Source organism: Microtus ochrogaster, chromosome 4 (assembly GCF_000317375.1).
Source record: "Microtus ochrogaster isolate Prairie Vole_2 chromosome 4, MicOch1.0, whole genome shotgun sequence".
Taxonomy (NCBI): domain Eukaryota; kingdom Metazoa; phylum Chordata; class Mammalia; order Rodentia; family Cricetidae; genus Microtus; species Microtus ochrogaster.
Window position 1 is genome coordinate 2,164,578 of NC_022011.1, and position 23,400 is coordinate 2,187,977.

At 46.5% G+C, this 23,400-nt stretch overlaps 1 protein-coding gene across 2 annotated transcripts in view; it reads right to left on the bottom strand.

Moving 5' to 3' along the window:
* Positions 1–23,400, bottom strand: part of Smad1 (SMAD family member 1) — a 61,788-nt gene that overhangs the window by 28,942 nt on the left and 9,446 nt on the right. For both annotated transcript variants that reach the window (XM_005345390.3, XM_026777769.1), the window contains exon 2: positions 5,548–6,100. In XM_005345390.3, the coding sequence (XP_005345447.1) occupies positions 5,548–5,947 (400 nt within the window). In that variant the 5' untranslated portion in view covers positions 5,948–6,100. The remainder of the gene's footprint in view (positions 1–5,547; positions 6,101–23,400) is intronic.

The following is a 23,400-nucleotide window of genomic DNA, read 5'->3' on the forward strand; positions in this document are numbered from 1 at the left end:
GTGGAACATGGTGTCCAGGTCCCTGCGATGACAGACACGTGAACTTGTCTGCACTGTACCATGGGCCAGGGTTAGGTGGAACATGGTGTCCAGGTGTGTCACAATTGAGGAAGTCTTGTCAGTGCTAGTCTGAAGTTTAGGGGTCAAGTTCATCCTCCATCCAGACCTGCCATTCAATTCAGCATACGCTACTAAAATTCCTTGCCCGTCTTTTTTGGGGCACAGTTCCTGTAGAGCCTTGTGTTTATTAAAATGTCCGAAGGAACAGAAATTTGGGTGTACTGGAAGGCAGTGCATGCTGTCTTGTTTTAATTTTTATAGTTAGTATAGTTAATTTACCTCCAATTTTCATAATTTTTGTAATGAACACATTTTGGTATCTGACTTATAACTTAACCTTCAAGCAAGGTCAAACTGCTCCCCACCCCCACCGCAGCAAACGTACCACACAGGCGCTCTGAGTTATTATTTTTTTTTTCAAGACAAGGGCTTCTCTTTGTAGCCCTGACTGTCCTGGAACTAGTTCTGTAGACCAGGCTAGCCTCGAATTCACAGAGATCTGCTTGTTTCTGGTGCCCGAGTGCTAGGATTAAAGTCATGCCCCACTACCACCACCTGGTTCACAGAATACTTTTTGAGACCATTACGAATTCAGCCCTATGCAGCCCCCAGCGTCTGAAGGGATACTGTCAAATTAAAACAGTCTGTGGCATCCTCAGGACCACTTAGTTTGCTTCCTTCCTTGGCGTTGATTTCCTCTACCCCATTCCTGCTTGGCAATAACGGATCTTTCTCCAGTTCTGTAACATTTAAAACATTCTTCCAGGTAAAATTTACCAAGCCACAAATTACAGGATGAACGGACAGCTGGAGCTGAAGCCCATATTTAGCCGACAGGTGAGGAGGATTTTCAGTGTATTTCCATTTTCAGCAGCCAGCAGCATTCTCCAACAATTAAAACAGAAATCTCAGACTGCATTTATTTAGGGGGATGGTGTCTTATGAGACAGGCTCTTACTTTGGAGTCCCAAACTCACAACTTCTTGCCTCAGCCTCTCGAGGGCTAGGAATATGGGTATGTACTGGCACACCTGACAACAACCTCAGGATTGAAGGCTCAGGTTTGATAAGGACTTTCCCAGTGAAGTTCAAAGTGAAAAAAAAATCATAGTAATTTTAAAGAAGCACATGAGGAAAAAGAAGAGGCCAGCAGCCAGGAACCCCCATTCAGGCACTTTGAGAGCAGCGGACAGGAGCCACACGGTCGTCTCAGTACCACAATTAGGTGGCTTACTCAGCCTTGGTCAGCAGATACTTTGGGAAAAGAAAAAGAGAAGCACTATTTAATCCGACCACTAATAAGCAGCCTCCACTCGGAAGGCTAGTAAAAGTCCGGCAGACAGTGGACGGCCACAGCAGCGGCAGGGCCAGTCTCAGAAGTCTGGGGACTCTGTTTCCTGTGAGCGAGAGAACAATCCAAACATGTCCTTGAGAGATGTATCTTTCAATGATGGCCAGAGGACAGCCTCTCCACGGAGGAAGGGTCTCCGCTTTGCGCCTGTGCTGCCCACCCCTCCACCCTCCACACACACACAGACACACACACACACACACACACACAGACACACACACACACACACACACCACCGAAGCCAGAGTGAACAGGAGAGGCAGTGTCTCTGAAAGTGCGGCCATTTCCCGACTATCGTTTTTACACTATTTTATTTGTAACAAAATACAAGCCACAGGTTAAGAAGAAATTGTAGTTACTTAAATTGATGAAATTATTTTGCGGCAAAGAAATAGAAAGCAAGGATACTCAAAAGAACAATGACAAAATCTCAGTCTCAACCTTGAGGACTACCTGAAGGAAAAGTCTAGAAAGAGCCAGCCAATTTCCTGTCTGCATCAGAACAGAAAACTCCCGAATGCTGAACGACTTTAAAGACCAATTCACGGGCACCTTGTGAATGGACAAACTCTCTAGGAGAGTGGGGCAGTGAGTGGCTGTCATGTGATCACACACAGGGACTCTAAGAGGACACAAAAGACCCAAGCAGCACCAAAGACCCAAGTCAAGAGCCTGGTATATTTACACCAAATACATCTCAGCCTTGCCCTCAAAGGACCTCTAGGGCTGTCCTGTAGGCGGCTCCTGAGACTCGTGGCTGAAGAGGAGAAAGAATAGGAAGCTCAGAGTCCCGCTTACTCGCCCCACCTCAGCAAGTTACTAAGTAACAGAACTGCACCAGGAATGGCTTCCTTTTCATCTTACATCAGCAAGGAAATGACCAAAGAGAGGAAGACGGTTTCCAAAAACTGCAGACAAGTTGAAAACTCATTCTAGAAAGACAGACGGCTGTATGAACACACTAGTCACGGCATTTTTAGGGATCCACAATCCCTGCTGCTGTGGTAGCTGCCGAGACAGAGAAGTTAGCATGCAGGGCCCCGCCCTATGCTTTCTTTACTCAGAGAGTAGCTGAGCAGCAATTGCTGGGCCGTATGTATGTTCTGAAGAAGCTGGGGTTGGGATGGGAAGGCACACTCTCTCTGGGGCAGGAAAACGGTGGGACCAAGTCCCAGCTACACAGATCTCTACTACCTTCAGATCTGAAGGAGGAAGGGAAGTGAGCTGGACCCCCGAGGAAAAGGCCTTGAGTGCCCGCAGAGAACTCAAGCTCAGAGCCAGAGAAGGAAGTAGGAAAGGCGGCAGGGCTCAGCTAAAGAGCCCTGGGAAAGAGGACCCTTCTGTCAGGGCCACATCTTCATAGCTCACGAGCTATAGAGGGGACGGAGCTGACCAGGTGGGGCTGCAGCAGGGCAGGGCAAGGACCCCCCCCCCCCCCGTGTTCTCATCAGTGACTCAGGTGGGAGAGAGCACTTTCTGTGTTCAGACCCCTCTGCTTTCCATGGGTCTGGCACCCAAGTCCCTTGACTTGGAGGAGTCACTTTCATTACTTGAGTTACATTAAAATTTTCCCTGTGGACCCTGTGAACCAAAACCCAGGGACCCAGCTTGCACAGTCCTTCTCGTTCTCTGAGACTCCCACCTCCGTTTCAGTTTCTACCTGAAGAAAACCATGTGTCTTTATATGAGCTGTTCCTAAAAACAAGTAACAATAAAACCTACATCCTATCTGGTTTGACAAACAGTAAAGAGTATTAATACTAAAGCAATGAGAACCCAGTAAGGTTGCTAGGGAAAGGGGACACAGAGTCTTAGCCCGGAGCAACTTGTAACAGTGTCATTTTCAAAGGGCCCTATAAAAAGTCACCCAGAAAGGAAGCTAGAAGCTGTGTAAGAAGAGTAGGGTGAAAACTTATGAATACTAAATAATATTATGTGTGACGGCCTAATTCTAGCAGTCGTTCCCAAATGAAATTCCAGCAGAAGAGAGGGTCCCTCACAGCACTGGACAAGGTCATCGTAAAAATGTATGTTCTAGAATCACACAGCGTAATAAGGGAAGAACACGACAATCAGTTCCAGGAAAACCTAATGTCACTAAAGAATATTTTAAAATACACAAAACAACATGTTCCTATGGACAAATGTATTAGTATGAAATATACATGGTGACAAATGTCAAATTCAGAATGGTGGTTCCTCACAGAAATATAACAGAAGGAAACACATGATTTTAGTTTATATGCTCTCTTTCTTAAAATAGGCAGTGCACACAAAAGCCTTTGTAAATCTTCCTCTAGTCTTTTTACATGACTTAAGTGTTCTGCAAAAAACACAAAATGCCTTTGGAGACAAACAGATGATTGCACGACCGAGCTGGAAGTTTGCAGGCACTGAAGCGACACCTCTACCCTGGGGTCTGAAGTTCCTGTGATAGAAAGATCATCTGGCCATCCCAGGAGCAGACACACCACCACCATCCACGTTTACGGATCCTCAGAAACCACCAGCTAAGTGAAGCAGTCCATCAACAAAATCACCCAGAATGACAATGTGGCATTTCAATGCTTCCCTACAGAAGCACCGATCCACCTGTCCGGATGGAGAAACAAACACAAGAGCAAAACTACATAAATTCAAAATATAGTGGTCTGTATCTATGGGCCAGTAGCCCAGAGCTCCTCCGGACGCCCTCACCTGCAGCCGCTCAAGCCCTTCTATAACACAGCACTGAATTTGCGAGGAGCGTGCACCTGTCCGCCCTACACGTTAACCCAGCTCGGAGCCACTTAGGATGCCTAACATGATATAAATGCTGTGAAGAGAGTCAGAGGGGCTTCTGTCCTTCCCTAGCTGCTGTCACTGTGCGCAGGCATCTGCAATGGTCAGTCACGCGGGCTGCCCTGCTCCAGGTTCCTGGTCAAGAGGAATAAGCGGTCATATAGCGCCTAGCCGTGGACTCCTTCCAGAACAATGGGCGGATTCACGGAGACTATAGGAGTGGAGCCACTGCCAAGGCAGAGCTGTGCCAGTCCCAAAGCTGAGACTAGGCCAATGGAAGTCAACCTATGAGGACCTCCAGCCCTGGTAACCCAAGTCCGGGCCTGATCTCCACGTGGTGGCTAGTCAGAGGCCTGGGGTGTTGAAGAGGAAGCAGACTCACCCACCAAGAGCTCCCTAACCCTGAGCCCCAGAAAGAATGGAGTCCACTTTTTCAACCACCAAAACCAAAAGAGAAAGTACCTGGAAGGGAGAGTCGGCCTGCTCCACAGAGACAGAGTTCCTTTTCTAAGTATTTGCATCTGCAGCTGACTATGGATGGATGCAGCATCCAAAGATGTGAGGGGCCAACTGCAGCCTTTCCCACAGCCCAGCGCCACATGTGTAGACAGATATCATAAAGAAACACGTCAGATCCTCACACAGCGGAACATCGTCCCACAGGGAACACACGACAGCACACCTCAACACAGATGACAAAAAGCGCTGGCAGGAAACATGGAGTGCCCCACACTGCCCTTCCTTCGCAGCACACAGCAAGAGCCTGTGCTTCAGCTGACCGCTGACGTACCACACAGCTGAACTCGCTAGAAAGACACACAGAACAATGTGAACCATACAAAGCAGATTCAGACACAAAACTCAATTTTCAGAGCCCGATTCCAAGAAATGAAATCACATAGAGAGAAGGAGGCTGTTAGCATGGATGAAATACTCCAGGGTTGCTGAATTTTGGACCTCAATGCACCCCCAAATGTTCAGACACTCAAGGCTTGTCCCCAGAGCCTAGTGGGAAGTCTCCTAGTCACCAAAGGGGACAGTGAGGCTCCAGCTCCTTGCTCTTTCGACATGAGCTCTGCTCCACCACTGTTCCACCCCAGGATGCTACAGTGCTGCAGGACAGACAGCCCTGGAGCCAATGGCACCAAACCTGCCTCTTTCTAAAGGGATCGTTACAGTGAGCAAAGGCTGAGTAGCGTGCAAGTGTTCCTGTGCTCTTTCTCTTTTGCACACACATGTACGAGTCCACACAACATTTCCCCCCAATATTTTGGATTTACACCCCACAACAGAAAGCTGTTGTTGCTCTGCTCTCGGCAGAACTCACGGGACACACGAAGTGCACCCCCACTCACCAGGGCTCTCCACTCGCTTGTAGTGGTAGGGGTTGATGCAGACTTCCTTCTGCTTGGAACCGAAAGGAAACTCACAACACTCTAGAGGCTTCAGTTCATGGTGGCTCTGGAGGTCAGGCCAGCGCCACACGCGGCAATAAATGACATGAGGCAGTCCCTTGCGGTGGGACACCTGCAGCCTGCCATCCAGGGAGCGGGGAATGGTGACGCAGCTGCTCGGCTGCCCGGGGCAGCTCAGGGCCTTCTCCAGCTCTTCCATGGCCCCTTTCTTTTTCTTCAGTTTTTTCACCAAAGCATCCACGGCTTTCTCTGCCCATTTTTCTTCCTCGTCACCCTGTTTCCACCCTAGAAGTCTCTTCACAGCCGGACTCGTGAAGGAAAACAAGCTGGTCACGTTCATAGCGACTGGTCTAGCTCTTCACGCTCCTCACACCGGGTGAAGTGGGGAGGTATCCAGAGGGCACAGTCAGAAGAGATTTCAGTCTGTTCACATAGATTCTCTTTAGCTACTCACTCAGTTCCTCTGTTCCAAGAAGGGACCCAAAGTTAGCACCTGAGAAAGACAGGAGAGGAAACTGGCTTTAATATTAGCTCGAGACACATCGATTTAACTAATTATTAAATGCCAGGTACTAATTCCTTAGGTCTTTCCCTGTACAGGTGGCCCCGACTTCTACCGTTCAGCTTCCCCATTTGGTGGCTTTGTCAGAGATGCGACCCCACGCTAAGCTCCTGAGCTTTTGTATTCTATGCTGCCAGGAGCTGAACTGTGTTCTCCTAAAATTCATACATCAAAGCCCAGTGCCCACCATGACTGACAGTACTTGGGCCTGGAGCCGCTGAGGAACTCACTAGGGTTAAATCAGATTATAAGGGTGGGACCTTAAAGCAACAGGATTGGCGGTCTTACAAGAGGAAGAGAACAGAGGGCTCACAGCCACGCCAGGCCCAGGACAAAGGTCATGGGAGTGTTTCCAGCACAGCTAGCCACTCAGGAGATTTGCATATCACCACCTCAAATGTACAGGCAAGTGACAAGCCTCAGCAGACACCAAACAGAAGACTGCAAAAAATCAGAACAGCTATCCCAACCCACAGGACATATTAACTGATATTAACTGATGAAGAAGAACTGACAGAAGAGTAAAGTGTAAACGTGTGGCCCAATTTATATGAAAACCAACACGCCAAGGAATAAAGCCATGTGGAAAATAAAATATTTGGGCCAAGAGCTATCTGCGTGCCTCAAGTGCTGGCCTCAAACAGGTCTCAACACAGGTACTCAGCCCACACTGACAGCCAGGAGTGGTGATGCAAGCATTTAACCCCAGCCCCAGGAGGGGACTGGACAGGACAGAGGATGGGGAGGGGGGAGGGGGCAGGGGGGGTCTCTGAACTTGCTGGCTGCCCTGCTTAGACCAGGGGGCAAGCTCCTGGTCTTGAAAATGAACAAACAACACAAGGGAAAACTCCTGACAACCTCAATATGTGCACACCACCACATGCAACAAACAATAATGAATAAGACCTCTCCGTCTCAGTATAACTAGGAAATCAACAATAATATCACTACTGAAAATAACCACATATTAACTGTGAGTCAGGAAGAGATTACAGTGGAGATGAAATATTTTAATTGAATGATTATAAAAATATGACATCAAAAATAATAAGATGTAGCTGGGCGGTAGTGGCACATGCCTTTAATCTTGGGCATAAGTAGGCAACTCTCTGAGTTTGAGGCCAGCCTGGAGCCTGGTCTACAGAGGATAACCTAGTCTACAGAGGATAGGTAGGTCTATACAGAGGAACCCTGCCTTAAAAAAAAAATGTGACAAGCTGTAATCATATGGGAATTTATAGCTAAAATGCATTGACTGTGGAGGAAAAAAAGTCTGGGAATGTAGGCAGTGATTTAAGCCCAAAGAAAATACAAGAAATTGAGAAATTATTTTTTAAAGCATAGTAAAGAAAACCTATAAAACCAAAACACTAATAAAAATTGTATAATCTCTTAGAAAAAAATCATAAATGACCAATAGCAGGAATAAATTAGGGACAATCTTCCTGATACTCAGTCTTAAACCGATACTGATCATGAACGGTAACTGCAGAGAACTGGGATGGTGTGCACTACAGGAAATGACCTGGCCACTCTGTCTCATAATGAGCACAGCGTGGTACCTGGCACAGGGCATCTGGCACTGTTGGACGACCGACCGGGCTCCAGAACTTACACTAAGATGAAGAGATTGCACGTTCCCTTCGCTCTCCAAGGGTAAAGGCTCAACCTCACCCAGCAGAGAGCTGCTTGTCCTTTCACCAGAGCTCAGCCCTAATTTACTAGTTATTTTGAGGTTTTCTTTTAACAGGAAATGAAAGAGAAAACAAAGTTAGGCCCTTAGCAGAAGTCACAGGCAGTTAGCACACACCTATTGATATGGTGATTCAGTCTTCAGTAAAGCATGGGGGGCACCCCGCCCCCAGAACTGGAAAGACTTCCAGAAGCAAGTTAGAGACCCTGATTTTTTACCAGCTCTTTTACTCCCCAAAAAGATTTTTAATATTTTAATCACTGACTTTCAAACAGGAGGGCTTATTTATCTCAAAATCACTTGAGGGTTGTTTTCTGATGAGTGTTTACCATATATGTGTTCGGGTTCAGGGGGACTGCCTAAGAACCCCCATTCTGGATCTTTATTCCCCAAAACAGTTATCCCAAGTGCCTGGAACTAGGGCAGTGGGGATGGGTGGTGACCAACACCCTGAAGAACTCGGATGGACGTTTTAGGGAAGAACCAGAATGCAAACAAACATCTAAGTAACTCCACAGAGCAGATGGCTGATCCAGGGCCAGCCCCACAGGACTAAGCTGCCCTCTCCAGCCACCCCACGCCTCACCCAGAAGGAATGCTGACCTAAGATAACAGCGCCATGTGGTAACAGTTGTCAAACACACAAGCAAGTCTGATACTTGCCTGTGTGTCCTAACTCCTTATAGTATTGGGCATGGCCTCTGGGAGAGGGTTGGACCACAGGAACAAAGCCTCAGAACTCTCCCAGACAGTCCCCAATCATCTTCCCTTTGGAGGGTGTGGCAACAAGATGCTGCATAGGAGTTGGACTTCCTCCAACTGTCAGTCTTGGTCTGGGGTGTCACCGGCTATGGTACTGCCTGGTGCAGAGGCTTGAATAAATGAAGCCAAAATCCACTACAGAATAGAATGACGAAAAGGAGTGAGTGAAGAATTAACTCCAGGAAATTCTTCCAAAGAGGAAGCCTCAGACAGTCAGTCCAGGAACGATATGTAGACCTCTGCAAAGTGCAAGGGATGTCCTGAGTGCTTCCGCTCACCCACTCTAATCTTACCAACAAAGTCTGAAATGGCTTCCATTTTCTTCATTTTAGACATGAAGAAGTAAAATTGTGAAAAGTTAAATGTTTTGTTCCATACTCCATGTCTATCTGTGAGAGACAAAACAGAGGTCTGAACCCCTACTGCACAGGCTGTTAAACTCTGGTCCTAAATCTCCATACTCAGACGTGGGATAGGAACCCTAAGGGGTCAACCCATACAGAGGTGACAGCCTACATCTTCTGTGTCTTAGCCTGTGGACGGCGGGAGGTGACTCAGATTCACAGGGAAGGTAGTACCTTTAAGAAAGCAGGGTCTCTGCACCCAGCACAAAGGGAATAAGGCAGTGGTCACCCAGCAGTCAAGGTCTGGATGACACTTACAATAATTAAACTAAAAAGATCACAAGCCCTGGAAATGCGCGTGATAGCCATAAAAAAATACATACTGACAACTCAGGCTTCTGAGAGTTAAGGCTTTTCCAGGTCCATATCCAACAGGGAATTCAGCTCACATGAAGAAGTCAAAAATGAGTTCTACAGATGCAGCCACACAACCAGATCTTTTCTGTCCCTTTTTGTACTTCCTGCCTTGGTTTATGTCTGAAGCTAAGTGGCTTATCAATTTAAAGGGTAACATAAAAACATGAGTCAGCATACAGAGGTTTCCTTCCCTCCTGAGCAAACACAAACATATCACACTGACCAAGAAAACAAAACTAAAAACCCAAAATTATTCAGTGAGGAGCCCCCCCCCCCTCGCCGCCAGCTGCTCAGCTACCTCATCAGAAGTTTGCATTTACTAGCAGAGAATTCTAAACTGGAAAGGGGAAAAAAATTTCACACCAAGATTTTCATGGGAATTATTTATAACCAGAAAATTATTAACTTTACACATATCCACTGTGTGGACTGTATCCGCTCTGTTCACAGCCCCTGTGAAAAACAGACAGCACTCACTGGAAGAGCAAAGGGGCTGAGTACACTGTGTCAGTACCCCAGGCAGCAGCGGCGGCCAAACGTCCCCCACTCCCCAAACTTTCCAAGCAGTCGTTACTGAAAAATTATAAAACAAAAGATTCTGAAACTTCATTATGCAAATGTTTGCTAATTAAACAACAACAACACACACACACTCTTCAGGAGCTGAAGCTGCCTGCTGTTATGCACTCACTCAGAAGTCCATGAGGTGAGGAGCGGGAGACATGGCTCAGCAGTTAAGAGCTGGCATTATTTTTGCACAACCCAGAGTTTGGTTCCCAACACTCACAGCCAATGGCTCACAACTGACAACTTCAGCTCCAGGGGATCCGTGTCTCTGGCCTCAAGCCTCCGTGGGTTTCAGCACTCACATGCATCCCCCCCCCCACAACTGGGTTGTTAGTGTGACCCAGCTCCAGAAATAACAAAAGGATAACTTACCAATGGTTCTCAATTCACAACTTCTCTAATAAACTCTCCGTCACAAGAAGGATTTCAACTAGTACCACTGACTGGTAGCCAAGTCAGACATTAGAATATTCATTTTTTTCGATGGCAAACTTTGAAATTTATGGGATATTCTTTATCATTAAAGGGGTGAAATTTAAACTACTCTTGATTGCTGCATAATTTGCTTTGTATTAAAGGAAACAGAATCAGCCAATTGTTCAATGCAGTTTCCTTATCTCCACCTCATCCAGTAAAGAAACATGTAATTACCCAACTGTGTAAATATTGGCCAACCGCAGTCTCTGCGTTCAATGTCTTGAACTCCGCCAGAAAGTTCTAAGTCACACTAGCTTGTACCTGGAGACAGAGTTGTCCCTCCACAGCTCTGACTTCTGTATCTGTGGCTTCAACTAACAGCTGATATTTTCAGAAAATGGACCTTGGGCAGGCAAGATGGCTCTCTGGGTAAAAGTCCTGGCCCCCAGTCCTGGCAACCGAGTTTAGTCCCTGGAACTCATGTAAAGGCAGAAGAAAACCGACTCCACACAGATGTCCTCTGACTTCCATGCACGCACTATGGCACGTGTGTCCACGTACACACACATCATGCATATATGCACACATGTCATTCTTGAACTGCACGGGCATGTAACATTTCCACTCTCCTTAAACAACAGAGCAGAACCCTTTACCCAGAGACCCTACTGAGTGAGGCGCTGTAAGTAACCCAAGGTGTGAGCGGCACAGGAAGATGTGCAGTTTACGCGGATTTCGGGGATTCCTTCGAGCCCTGGAGTCCACCCCAAGTAGGAAAGCCTGGTGGGCCTTCCAAGAGGAAAGAAATGAGACAAGTAAGGACTGGTCCGCAGGCCTGACCCTGGTGTGGGAACCAGACAAAAGCACGATTCCGTATGTCCTGAGAGAGTAATTAAATATCCTAGTAAGACAGAGCCAGAGAGGGACTGAGAAAAATAAAATCGAAGGCTCACACTACCTTCAGAAGGTTACTGACCAGTAGGCGCTCAGCTATGCAGGGGGCCGCCCACTCCTCCCCCACTTCTCACCCTCTGCTCCATTCATTGCTTAGCTCAAAACTAATGGCACAGTATCAGGGCCCAAGGATCAAGAGGACTGAGCCAAACAAAAGCACAGGGTACTAATTAACTTTACTTTGAAACCGCCTAACAGCTGGGTAGATTATTCAAGAAAAAAAAAAAAACTTTAAAAAGATTTTGTTTGATCTACATTTTTAAGGAAAGCATTTTCTAGTAACTCCATAAATAAATCAACTGGGGTCTGTTTCCAGACTACATCATGGCCACCATTTTACACAGATGGACTGAACCCGTGGACACACAGAATAATAAGACCTGCAGAGAGGCTTATAGGCCTGTGTCATTTGTCATTTTACTATAGAAAATCATCTTGTTCTAGATTCTGGACACCACAGCAGCAAACAGGCCTGAGCGATCCACTGTGTAGACCGGTGGCTCTCAACCTTCCTAATGCTGTGACCCTTTAAGACAGTCCCTCATGTTGTGGTGACCCTAGCCATAAAGCTATTACACTGCTACGTCATAACTGTAATTTTGCTACCGTTATGAGTTGTATCTGTAATGTGAGTATCTGTGTTTTCTGACAATCTCCTGAGAAAGAGTCACTCTCTCAGGGGTTAGAACCACAGGTTGAGAACCACTGGTCTAAAGTCCTGGGGGGTGGGGGGGACCAGCCATCAGAGACAGGTGCAACTAACCTACCCCAGTATCCAACCCATAGCCCGAGAAGGGGAATTCTTGCTTCCTCTGAAATACGTAACTAGAATGAGGAGACAAAGACGAGCACACCCGGGCCTATAATGAAACTTTCATTATTCTAAAATGGATTTAAAAATATTTAATTCCTCACACTCGCAGAAACAACACGCTAACAAAAGACTAAAGGCTGCAGGGTCAGAAGACAAAGGCTGTAAGAATATTTTCCTTTTCACAAGCTTACAGACAGTAATATATTATAAAACATTAAAAAAAACCCTATAATTCAGTAAAGTACAGTGAGGTTTTTTGGTAATAAGATGGGGAAGTCAAAAAAATATGGTTATAATCATTAGGCCTACATGAAATTAAGTTATTGGATTAACCAGAATTCAGAAGACCAAAGAGCTCGAAACTTTCAATAATGTCAAGTTTCTTACTTTAGAACCCAGACAGCAGAATTCCCATGGAATGGTCACACACAAGGACTTCCCAGGAATGGCCACACCCCCATCGCCTGACAAAGAGAGACACTGGCTTTAGTAAATCAATCTTGATTATCAACTTGATTGTGTTAAGAAGTACCTAAATTAGCTATCCACACCTCTGGGCCTGTCAGGGAGTTTTCCAGAGGAGATAAAGGGAGAGTGGCAGAAGCCCCGCCTTGACTGTGGGAGGCCCTTCAGGTTGGAGCTGGGGCCCCAGAGGGATTAAAGGGGCGAAAGCAATGCTGGGGCAGAGGGATGCACCCCTTTCATCTCAGCACCCTGGCAGGCGGAAGTATGTGAATCTCTGAGGGCAAACCCAGCCAGTCTACATACTGAGTTTGAAATAAGGCTACATAGTATCTCAAAAAAGGGGTGAAGAATATTCAAGTCTGGCAAAATCTGGCATATTTATCCCCCTCCTCCAACAAGCAGAAGAAAGTCAGGTGGGGAAGGTTTCATAAGTAAGGCAGGCAGCAGAAAAGACAAGCTAAAATTGCCACACAATTCAATGTCATTACACGAACATAAAAATGAAGGCGGGCCTCACTGGTCTCAGAAAAGAACTTAACTGAAACGCTATGATCTGGCTGCACGTGACCGGAGGGGTCCACTCTGTGCGCAGGCGTGCTACCAGCTCATCGCTCCAACTTAAGCTCTCAACATCCCCGTCAGAGCGAGGGCCAAACACAGGTAGGTAAGACTTTCCGCCAACCAAAATAAGAAAGAAAAATCCCAGTAACAGGAGAAAATTGGGCCGGGGGAGTGGTAGTGCATATGTTTAATCCCAGCACTTGGGAGGCAGAAGCAGGTGGATCTCTGTGCGTTCCAAGTTAGCCTGGCCTACAGAGGTAGATCCAGGAAAGGCTGCAAAGTTACACAGAGAAACCCTGTCTCAGAAAAACAAAACACACACACACACACACACACACACACACACACACACACACACACACAGAAAAACAACAATAAAATCTTAAAAAGAGGACATTGGAGGTTATACAACCTCTCAATATTTCTTCTATTTGTCAAAGTTCCATTTATTTATGGTGTGTGCACACACACGCACCACTTTGCTCGTGCAGAGGTCAGAGAACAACTTTTAGCTAGGAGTCGGCTCCCTCCTTCCGCTATGGGTTAGGGCTCTGGCTCTCAGGCTTGGCGGTGAGCACCTTCACCTACTGAGCCCCTTCTCTGCCCCCGCTCCCACGTATGTTTTAAAGACTTTATTTCATTACCAGAAAGTTAGGCTAAAATGAAGTACCAGGAAAAAATATTTTTACAAAATTCCTATGTAAGAAAACAGTATGAAGACACTCAGAGATCACTGGTGCTAGGCACTCAAGGGACTGACCACATAGAGTATCTAGTTTACTTAGTTTTCATTAAAAAACAATGTATCTTTCCAGAGTTGGCGTTTCCCCAGTGGGGTAAGGGTGGCAGGCAGTGAAAGAAAGGCGAGCCCCCAGAGGCAGAGCTCAGCTGGACCAAGTGCCTTGAAGGTGTCAGCATTAACAGCCCTTTCCAGTCTCGGCACAGGCTAGGGGCCAGAGATGCCATATGGCCTCTGAACACTGTTGATTAGGAGGAATCAACACTGTTGATTAGGAGGAAGACCTAGAAATCAGCAAGCGTGTGAACCCCAGATTACCACTTACAAACCTACCGAGGGCTGTGACCCTGCAAATAACTTCAAAAGCAGTGCCCCCTGGATGAAGAAGAATCCAAGAATCTATGGATGTCACAATAGGCCTTCTCGGGATACAACTGCAGTTTATACATTCAGATGAACGTGTATGCGTTCTCCGCCTCCCGCTCTACAGGCACAAATCCTTTCCAACACATCGTGGCCCGTTTCACTCTGATTCCCTAAGCAGCAGCAAGTTTCAGGATCTTTCTATTTTCATTTTTTTTTAACCTCCTTAGAACGAGGAAATTGATACCCTTTCGGTTTCCTTACTGCCCCCAACGTCAACCTCCACACTTGGTTTTCCTTCTCCTCGACATTTCCCCTAAACCCTATTGGGTGCTTGTTCTTGACTCAGCTTGAAGGGACCTTGGGCAGATCCAGGTCCCCACAACCTCCCCTGAAGAAGCTCACCAGGGTCCTCGCTCCTGAAGTGCAGGAGAGCAAGGCCCTTAGTCATCTCAGCAACAACAACAAACAGACCAAGCTGCTGTTCTCTGTGAATCCTTGTCTTGAACAGCAGCTTTACAGAGTCTGCAGACAAGGCTAAAGGGAACAATTCCCGCTGGTGCCCAGGAATGCCTGCCGGTCACTAACAGAAGCAGTGCCCTTAGCTGAGCCTGGGGGACAGTGGCTGCATCTCACAGACCCCCTCACATCTAAGACTGTATTAATTTTACTAACAGTTTGACCTACACATCAGCCTGCACTGATTGATACGAAAGTTCAGTTAGCAGGCGGTTTGGTGGTGCACAGCTTTAATCCCAATGTGCCAATGTGTGGAAGCAGACAGAGGCAGAATTTCTTTGAGTTCAAGGCCAGCCTGATCTCCCTGGCCAGTTCCAAGCCAACCAGGGGATACACTGTCTAAAAAAAAAAAAAAAAAAAAAAAAAAAAAAAAAAAAAAAAAAGCAAACAAGAAAAAAGTTTAGAATCGGGTTTTAAAAACAAGGTCATTCAAACAGCAAGCCCACAGATGCAAAGGGATTTGAGCACAGGAGGAAAAGCCTCCCTTCCCTGCCAGCTCCCACTGCCTAGCATCTTTCAGAATGTGCTTGTCTGTTTCTCTGAATGTGCAGGTGCTGTTTGTAAGAGCTGCCACATCTGTGGGGCGTGTACCCGGAGCAGGACAAAGTGAACTCGCTCTCTATATTTAGATCCGTTAGCCCCGCTCTTAATTGCTTAATTTAATCAGGACCCTCTAGAAGGGAAACACATCCATGTCCATCATGGGCATCAAAGGAAACATCTTTATGAGTTATATCCTTTTGCAAACCAACATATGGTCTCACGCCTCTCTCCCGATTGTTGAGCCCCTCCTGTGGGAAGAGCATGGAATTCTAGTTCTTTTTATCACTTGAAAAAATCACTTCCCTCCTAATTCATTCAAGCTGGGTGGAGGCCACTTCCTCCACAGGTGAGAGAAATAAAACTTGTCGCTTTGACATTGTCAGGGGTTTTTAACATTAACCATTTACTTTATGCTTTCAGAATGGAAACAAAAGGCGGACTAAAAGCAAAATTAGCCAGAGCCTGTTTTTTCAGGCTTTTAAATAAAATCCTTTTTTTTGCCATTTTATGATAGCTTTTAAATAAAAAACAAGAGCCCTTCATTGAAAAGGCTTCAGCTGCTGCTCCCCACTGCATAGCTGCTGTGACTTCTGTTCCTCAGTGACTTTACCACAACTGATGCCACCACCACCCTGACTGGGTTGTTACAAGGATTAAATGTGCATTTATAGTAAGATAGGTCTGGAAACAGTACACGCTGAAACATTTGAACATATTCCGTTAACAGAGCAGTTTGCCAACTGATAGATGCTCTTGGGATACTGCTTATATATGTAAAATAAAACTTGTTCATTTTATTTTTGTTTAATTAACTTCTAACATTATTTTTTTTTTTTAAAAAAAAAAAAAGAAGGTAACTATCACAGTTATTTAATTCACTCAACAAACACGGAGGACGTGCCAAGAGCTGTCGTAAGTACTGAGACAAAGGCAGTGCCCTGACACCTATGGACCTGCATTCTGGTGTGCAGGAAACCTCACCAAGAACACGCCCTAAACAGAGACCCAGGAAGCACGGTAAACAGAGGAGCAAGGGCAAAGGCTGCTGTCCAGAAGAGCCCACATGTTCCGGGGAAGCCGGGAGTCCAGTTTGGCTGGAGTGGAGCCTGGGCAAGGGGACAGAGGCGAGAAGGGAACCAGGCTGAGGTGGAAATTGCTGAAGACCGGACCTCAATGGAAACACATCTGACTTGCAGCTAACAGGATTACTGCAGCCTACGGGGCTGTGACAGACTGAAGGGGCCCAAGAAGGAATTCTGAGTGGGAGAGTCTCAAGGGGGGAAGGTGGCAGACACTAAGACATAGGTGTTAAAGGCCTGGGCCAGCATGGTATGGCAGAGGTGCTCAGATTCCAGCTGTATCCTGACAAGAAAGCCATGAGTACAAACAGAGAAAAGGGTTACATACAGGATCGAGAAACCTACTTCATTTTCAGAAGTATGAAACTCGGTGTTATGGTGACCGAGACTGAGCACTGGAGTCTCAGATCTCAGACAGGAGGGAGGTGACCAGCGTGCAGTGAGACCACAGGAGACCGGCGGGGGAGGGAGGAAGTAGGAACACAGCCCTCAAAACCGGTGTTTCCCAGGAGACTTGGCTTGGGGCAGCTAAGAACAACAAGAGGGTGCAGAGAGCTAGCGAGGGAGCGAGCGGGAGTAGAGAGCTGGAGGGCAGCAGCGTCCCCACATAGACAGCAGAGGATATCTGCCTCTATCCCACTCCAGAGAACACACACATCTAACAGTACCACATACAAACCCGCAGGTAACGCGGCTATTACTAAAAATGCAACCAGAATAGATACATTCAAGACTCACATGAAATAAACCTTCGATCTTCGATTAAAATATGCTACAAACCAGTGTCTCTCCCATGAGCCCTCTTCAAACCTCTGAAAGAAAAAAAAAAGCCTGTCTCTGTGCAGTGGCAGGTCTCTCTACCCTGTTTAACTTCAGAGTTTTCTATTTGCACAGTAGTGTTCTTTACCAGGTGTTTTGCAAACCTCGCCAGAACCGAATAAAACTGAAAGTTGGTGGCCGTCACCTTCAGGAATGAGCTGGGAGCTGGGGATGCCAGAGCCAACCACTTTTTTTTAAAAACCAGATTATTGTTTTTGGGTCTAAAATCCCAACAATAAAAGCTGGAAGTAGGTGCAAGGTTCATTCTGCATAGCTTCAAAAGGCAGCATTTGTGACCAACAGGTGTTACAATTGACATTTTACATATATAAAGGGGAAAACAACTAAGGGAGCATTTGTGCAGACTGGTACCACTAACGGGCATCTTCAGGGGAGCACATTGCATCCCTGTGCTCAGTTTAGAAACAATGACTTGCCTAGAGAAACAGAACACGGACGCAAATGAATTGTTTTTTTTTTTTTGTTTTTTTTTTTAAGCAATTCGGCTAAATGATCAAAAATTCAATTTTACGAAATGGTATCCTATTATGAAGAATGCGTTTGTTTCCTGTGAAGTCCTCTTTCCATCAGCCGCTCATCAACACCAGTATTTCAACATATGCAATATTACCAAGGGAAGGTGGAAATGCTCTCTATTACCTGAACATCTCCAACAGCAAACTGGCCCCTTTTCTGGACTAAAGGTGAGTTGAGAGAACCAATTTGTGGAGATGAACTTTGAAGAACCCCTGAAACCGGTGCTGAGCGAGCCAGACAGAACCTTCTCCCACAAAACCAATGGCAGCCCACCGGCAACCCTCTGACCATGGATGGACTGGCCACTGCACACATAGCCGCTTTGAAGAAATCAGAGTGGTAGCCTTTGTCCTGTCAGTAAGAGTTCCCTCTACCTGAGAGCTGAAAGAAACTGTTTTCCACTATATTTAGAAAAACTAAGCTGTAGATAAAGGCAAGCATAAACCAAAAGGTCTGCCTGTCCCAAAACCGAGGACCTTCTGCCTCGGATCATATCCGGTCCTACCCAGTAACCCCCTGTAAAACTTACCCATCAGAAAGACAAGACTCAAGGCAATGCTCTCCGAAGGCTTGAGAACCCATTTCCCCTCTAGTACCTGCTCAATTCCTGGACAGCTTTAGTGCCCACTATTCCAGAACAAATTCCTAAAGGTCTCACCTGCACCCCAAAAGAAAGGAAAAGTACAAACAAGAGTTCCCACCTCTGCCGTGCTTGCAAGAATGTGTGGAGGGAAGGGAGTGTGACTAGAGACGGGCACCGGGCATTGCCTATTTACCTACTAAGGAACACACACATGCAAGCGGAATGGCTGACACTGTCTTCTTCGCTGCCACACCTCTCCTGTGTGTCCTAAGCTATGTGGCTCCCTTACAATGGAAAGCCACAGGAAGTCAAGGAACCCTGAACCAGCCACAGGCACCATGCCCTTCACCCCAGTGGGAATCTTGTAAGGTTTGCCTTACTTTAGAAGCTGTAAAACCAAGATCGAAATGACCAGTTGGGCCAACAGAACTCACTGAGGCTACCCCCTGCTTCCTCAACGATACCCCCTTTTTGTTTGAAGCAGAAAGCATACGGATTTGTTTAGCATTTTGATTCCTCCAGCTTTTTCCCTTCCTAATTTACTTCTGTTACTATTGTTTTCCTTCTTGGTATGTCCCCATCTTAGAACATGGGCAAATCATAAGTTTTATCAGGATGGCCGTAACAAAATTTGGTTCACTTGACCCTACAAAGCTTTGAATAAAGTAGAGCAGGACGTCACACCAACAGCCCACACAGAGGCTCCACACTTGGTACCCCTTTCTTAGCTGTCTGTGGAATACTAACGTCCCCTTTAGCAATTCATTTTCCAGACTGACAGTATGAGTTGGCAGGTAGAGGCGCTTGCAGCCAATCATGAGGACCTGAGTCCCATCCCTAGGCCCTACACGGTAGAAGGAGAAAACAGACTCCTGAAAGTTGGTCTCTGACTTCCAAATGTGCACCATGGCACAGTGCGCCTACCCACTGACACACATACGCATACATAAATGGATAAATGTGACCAAAGGTTTTTTATTTTCAACATTTTTATTAAAAATATAAAACAGTGCCAAAACAAACTACGAGGCTCATTTCCCATTCTTGGGATAATACTTTCCCAACTGAGCAAGCATAGAGGGAAAGAAAATTTAGCCAAGAACTTTTCAGACATCTTATTTTAGTAAATATAAAAATACCACAACAGTCACTGTATGGCCTAGCACACAGCTGCAAGTGCCGGTGCTGTCTGGACTCTGAAGAAGTGGTGGGGGCAGCGTGGCGGGACAGGCAAAGCAGGTGTGGCAGACATACACTTCCGTTATCCTGCTGCTTCCTGATCCTCCCTTCCCCGCCTCAGCCTGACAGCGGCACAGATGCACCCCGGTCTCTGGCTCCCATAAGCCGGCTGTTGTCCCCATGCTTGGCCTCCAGACTGTGACAACTAAGGACACTGCCAGGTGACCACACTGTTCTATCTCCCTCCTTTTCTCTCCGCAATCAGCACCTCGGGTCTCAGGGGCTTTGTTTTGCTGCATAGCTAACTTTTCAATGTGAGGAGTCTCTGGTTACTGCCAGGATATCAGAAATGATGTCCAAAACACTACCCTTTCTCTTTGTGTGTGTGTGAGTGTGTGTGTGTGTACAATGAGTGCACTCCCTGAACAGGCCAGTAGAGGGCGGGGCACTGGATCCCCTGGGGTACATGTTATATGGGACTAAATTACCTGATTGCAGGTGCTAGGAACCAAATGTAAATCCTCTGCAAGAGCAGTAAGTGCTCTTAACAGCTGAACCATCTCTCCAGCCCACACCCAGCTCTTCTCTCCTCAAAGAAAAACAGAGCAATGGTTCTGTGTGTTTCACTGGTGTGCTTCAACACAAAATGGTCCCACATCCTACCACAGACTCCCAAGCACGAAAGCCGCTCATGGTCCATACCCACAAGGCACTTACAATATAACATGGCCAATTTCCTAACATGTTTTCAAAAACATCAACACAGAAAAATGCACTCAGCACACGTGCAGTGTGCCAGGCCGACCCTGATTGTCATAGCGTTCCCTGGACGGCCAGGTTTTCTGTGCTTTTGATGTGGATGGGACTCTGAGGAACAGGCCAGGTGGGAACCAGTGTGCTTTCACACAGAGATCATGAAGACACCCTGCACACCCTCAAGGAACTCAGTTAACATGATAACTGAAATAAAAGGCATTACAACAGAAGCCAGACCAGACAAGCAGGTTTGCGCTGTTCTGCAGGGTTACGAGCTCCTTAGTCCAAGTCCTATATTTATGATCCTTTATCCCAACTTTATCAAACTGTATAAGATATGCACTAAGTATAAATATACATTTGGGGACATTCAGAAACTTGCTGGAGAATCAGCTAAGGGAGAAAAGTTGGCTGGCAGGAACCACTTTCCCAGACAGGCAAGAGAGCTTGAACGGGTTAGGTGCTTGCCTCTGCACTTGAAGACGGGAGCCAGACAGTCAAAAAGGAAAGACCGTGTTGTCCTCTGACATAGGCACAGCATGGTATGCACACATGCATGAAAATACACACACACATACACTAAATGAATAATAAATCTAGAACGCCTTACTAATTGCATCAAACTTCTGTCCCAATCCCTTAATTTTGAGAGATCACCCCAAGCATGCCTGAGCTGCCTTTAAACTTAGCCAACCTTCCGTACTACAACCGTGCCAACTAGATTGCCTGCTCAGGTACAAATGACACACTTCCCTCCCTCTCAAACCACACAGTCCTGTGCAGGATGCCCAGAGTGTTTGTTGAGTTGGCTAATACTGACTTCAATCCCCAAATCCCAACAGCAGATGTGCCCTGTGAGGAGGAGGCTTTCCTGGAACACAAACATCTTGCCTCCTACAATCTGACGACTCCCTGTTTAAGCACAAATAAATGCCATCAAGTTTTTGTGCCAATCATCTAGATAAGCTCATTTTTTTCAGGTAGCAAAAAACATTAAAAACCTATCAAATGTTCTCTCAAGCTTGAACAAACTAAACAGAAACTAAACACAACAGGGAAAACAACGAGGTTGTTGTTAATCACTCGGGACTGCAGAGCCAGCAAGAACCATCAACAAAACAGGAAGCTCTAATACACGAGAGGGCAAGCACACACCAACTGTCCTGAGCTTTTAAAAGAGGTCATGTCTAATTTCTACAGTGCTATTTTATTTCCCATCAAGACAAGTCACTGGGTCAGGGAGATGGCTCAGTGGGGAAAAGTGCTTGCCTGGCAGGCTTGATGATTTGAGTCCGATTCCTCAGAACCAAGTAAAAAGTCAGATATGGCAGCGTGCACCTATAATCCCAGCACTCAGAGGGTGAGCTGAGGGAGGAGACAGAACTGCCTGGAGGCTCACAGGCGATATTAGAGTAAGCAGTGCAAAAAGAGAAACATCAACGCCTCAAAGAAGGTGGAGGTGAGGGCTGATTCCCAAAAGCTGTCCACAGACCCTCCCCCAACTCTCCCCGACACACACACACACACACACACTTTAAAAAGCCACTACATTTAATAAAATTAACATCTCGACATTCATTCTTCCTGTCCAACTTAGCTCAGAGTGTCTGAGTGGCACATGTGACCAAGTGCATGCCCATTCAGGGGTCCTCCTCCTGGTTACTCACCATTCAGAGGAAACCTAAAGGATGCCAAGGGATGACTGCAGGCCACCACGGAGCCTACAGGTGAGATGTGCCCTCCCCACCACAGAGACTACAGGTGAGACATGCGATTCCCCTCCACCTCGAGAAAGTATTTTCAGGCAACTCAGAGGCCAGGCGAGGGTGAGAAAACAGACAAGTCTGCCCAGCAGCTTTTGGATAGACTTGCACCGAATGCTGAGCAAGACGGAATTTGATTCAGCTGGGTCAGAATCTCACCCATCATCAGCAAACCTCCTCTGTGCAGTGTATGCAAAGTCTTTTAAAACCCCTGACCACTAACTACTATCTGTAACAGAAAATCAGGGGATTAACTCTGAATGCCTTTTTAACGTTAGAAGAGGTTTTACTGCACAGGGCAACTTTTCTCACTTTGGTTCTCCATAAGCCTGTTTGTCTCGATAATCAAAGGCATATTCCAAGTCATCACTGCATCACATATACATGAGCAAACGCCACTGTGAATCTAATACAGTACAGGTAGGAGACAGGGGAGGGGGATTTCACAGTGTCCCACGGAAGACCAGCATCTTCAAGGCTCATTAGTCCTGACAGCTGCGGGCAATGTGCATGTGCCAGAGCCCTAACAGGGCTAGAAATGCTAAATTCTACTTCTGTGACCCCTGACCCCGAGACCTGTCATGGAGGGAAGCAGGCTACTGTGGAGGAAACAACTGAGTTTACATGTATCTATCTCACACCCCCTGCAACTCCTGGTTCCCACGGGTTGCTCTGAAATACTGAACCCCTTTCCTTCGTTCCCAGTGTTGCCAGACAGATGCATTCCGATCTCAGTGAGAAACTCACTAAGGTCCAAGACAAGACACTGTTCCCTTCCCTCCTAGGGACGAGCCAGTGCAGGACCCCTTCATTGGCCTGTGTTGCATCGGTTTGTGAGGTGCTCGCTCAGTTCTTCTCTGGGGAAGGGGTATTGCTTCCTGCTGCACTGGGAAGGTTCCTGCAGGCCACAGTAACCCTGCCGAGATCTGCTGTCAGGCTGCCTGCATATTTGTGCACACTATGGACATGGCGTTTGTCATATCTATGAAGCTTTTCTTTTTGGAACCACATCCGGAGGCTCTGCAGTTCCCCCGGACTGTCATACACTAACCTTTCCATCTAAACATGGTAAGAACCCTTGCTAGCTAGTACGTGTTGTCAGTGTGGGACAGAAATTAACCCTAATGAATGATGCAAAAGAACGAAGATGCGGGTAATAATCCCTGGACTGGGGCGGAGGTCAACGGGAAAGGGCACGGATAAATTCAGAATACTGAATTTAAAGGCTTTGAACAATTAAAAAACATGCCTACGTCTTTAAAGGGATTCGCCCGAGTTCAGTGACCATACTTTCTAAACACTGCTATCAACAACCGCCCAGGGAGTGCTTTAGGTACAAATTCCCAGACTTGGCGGT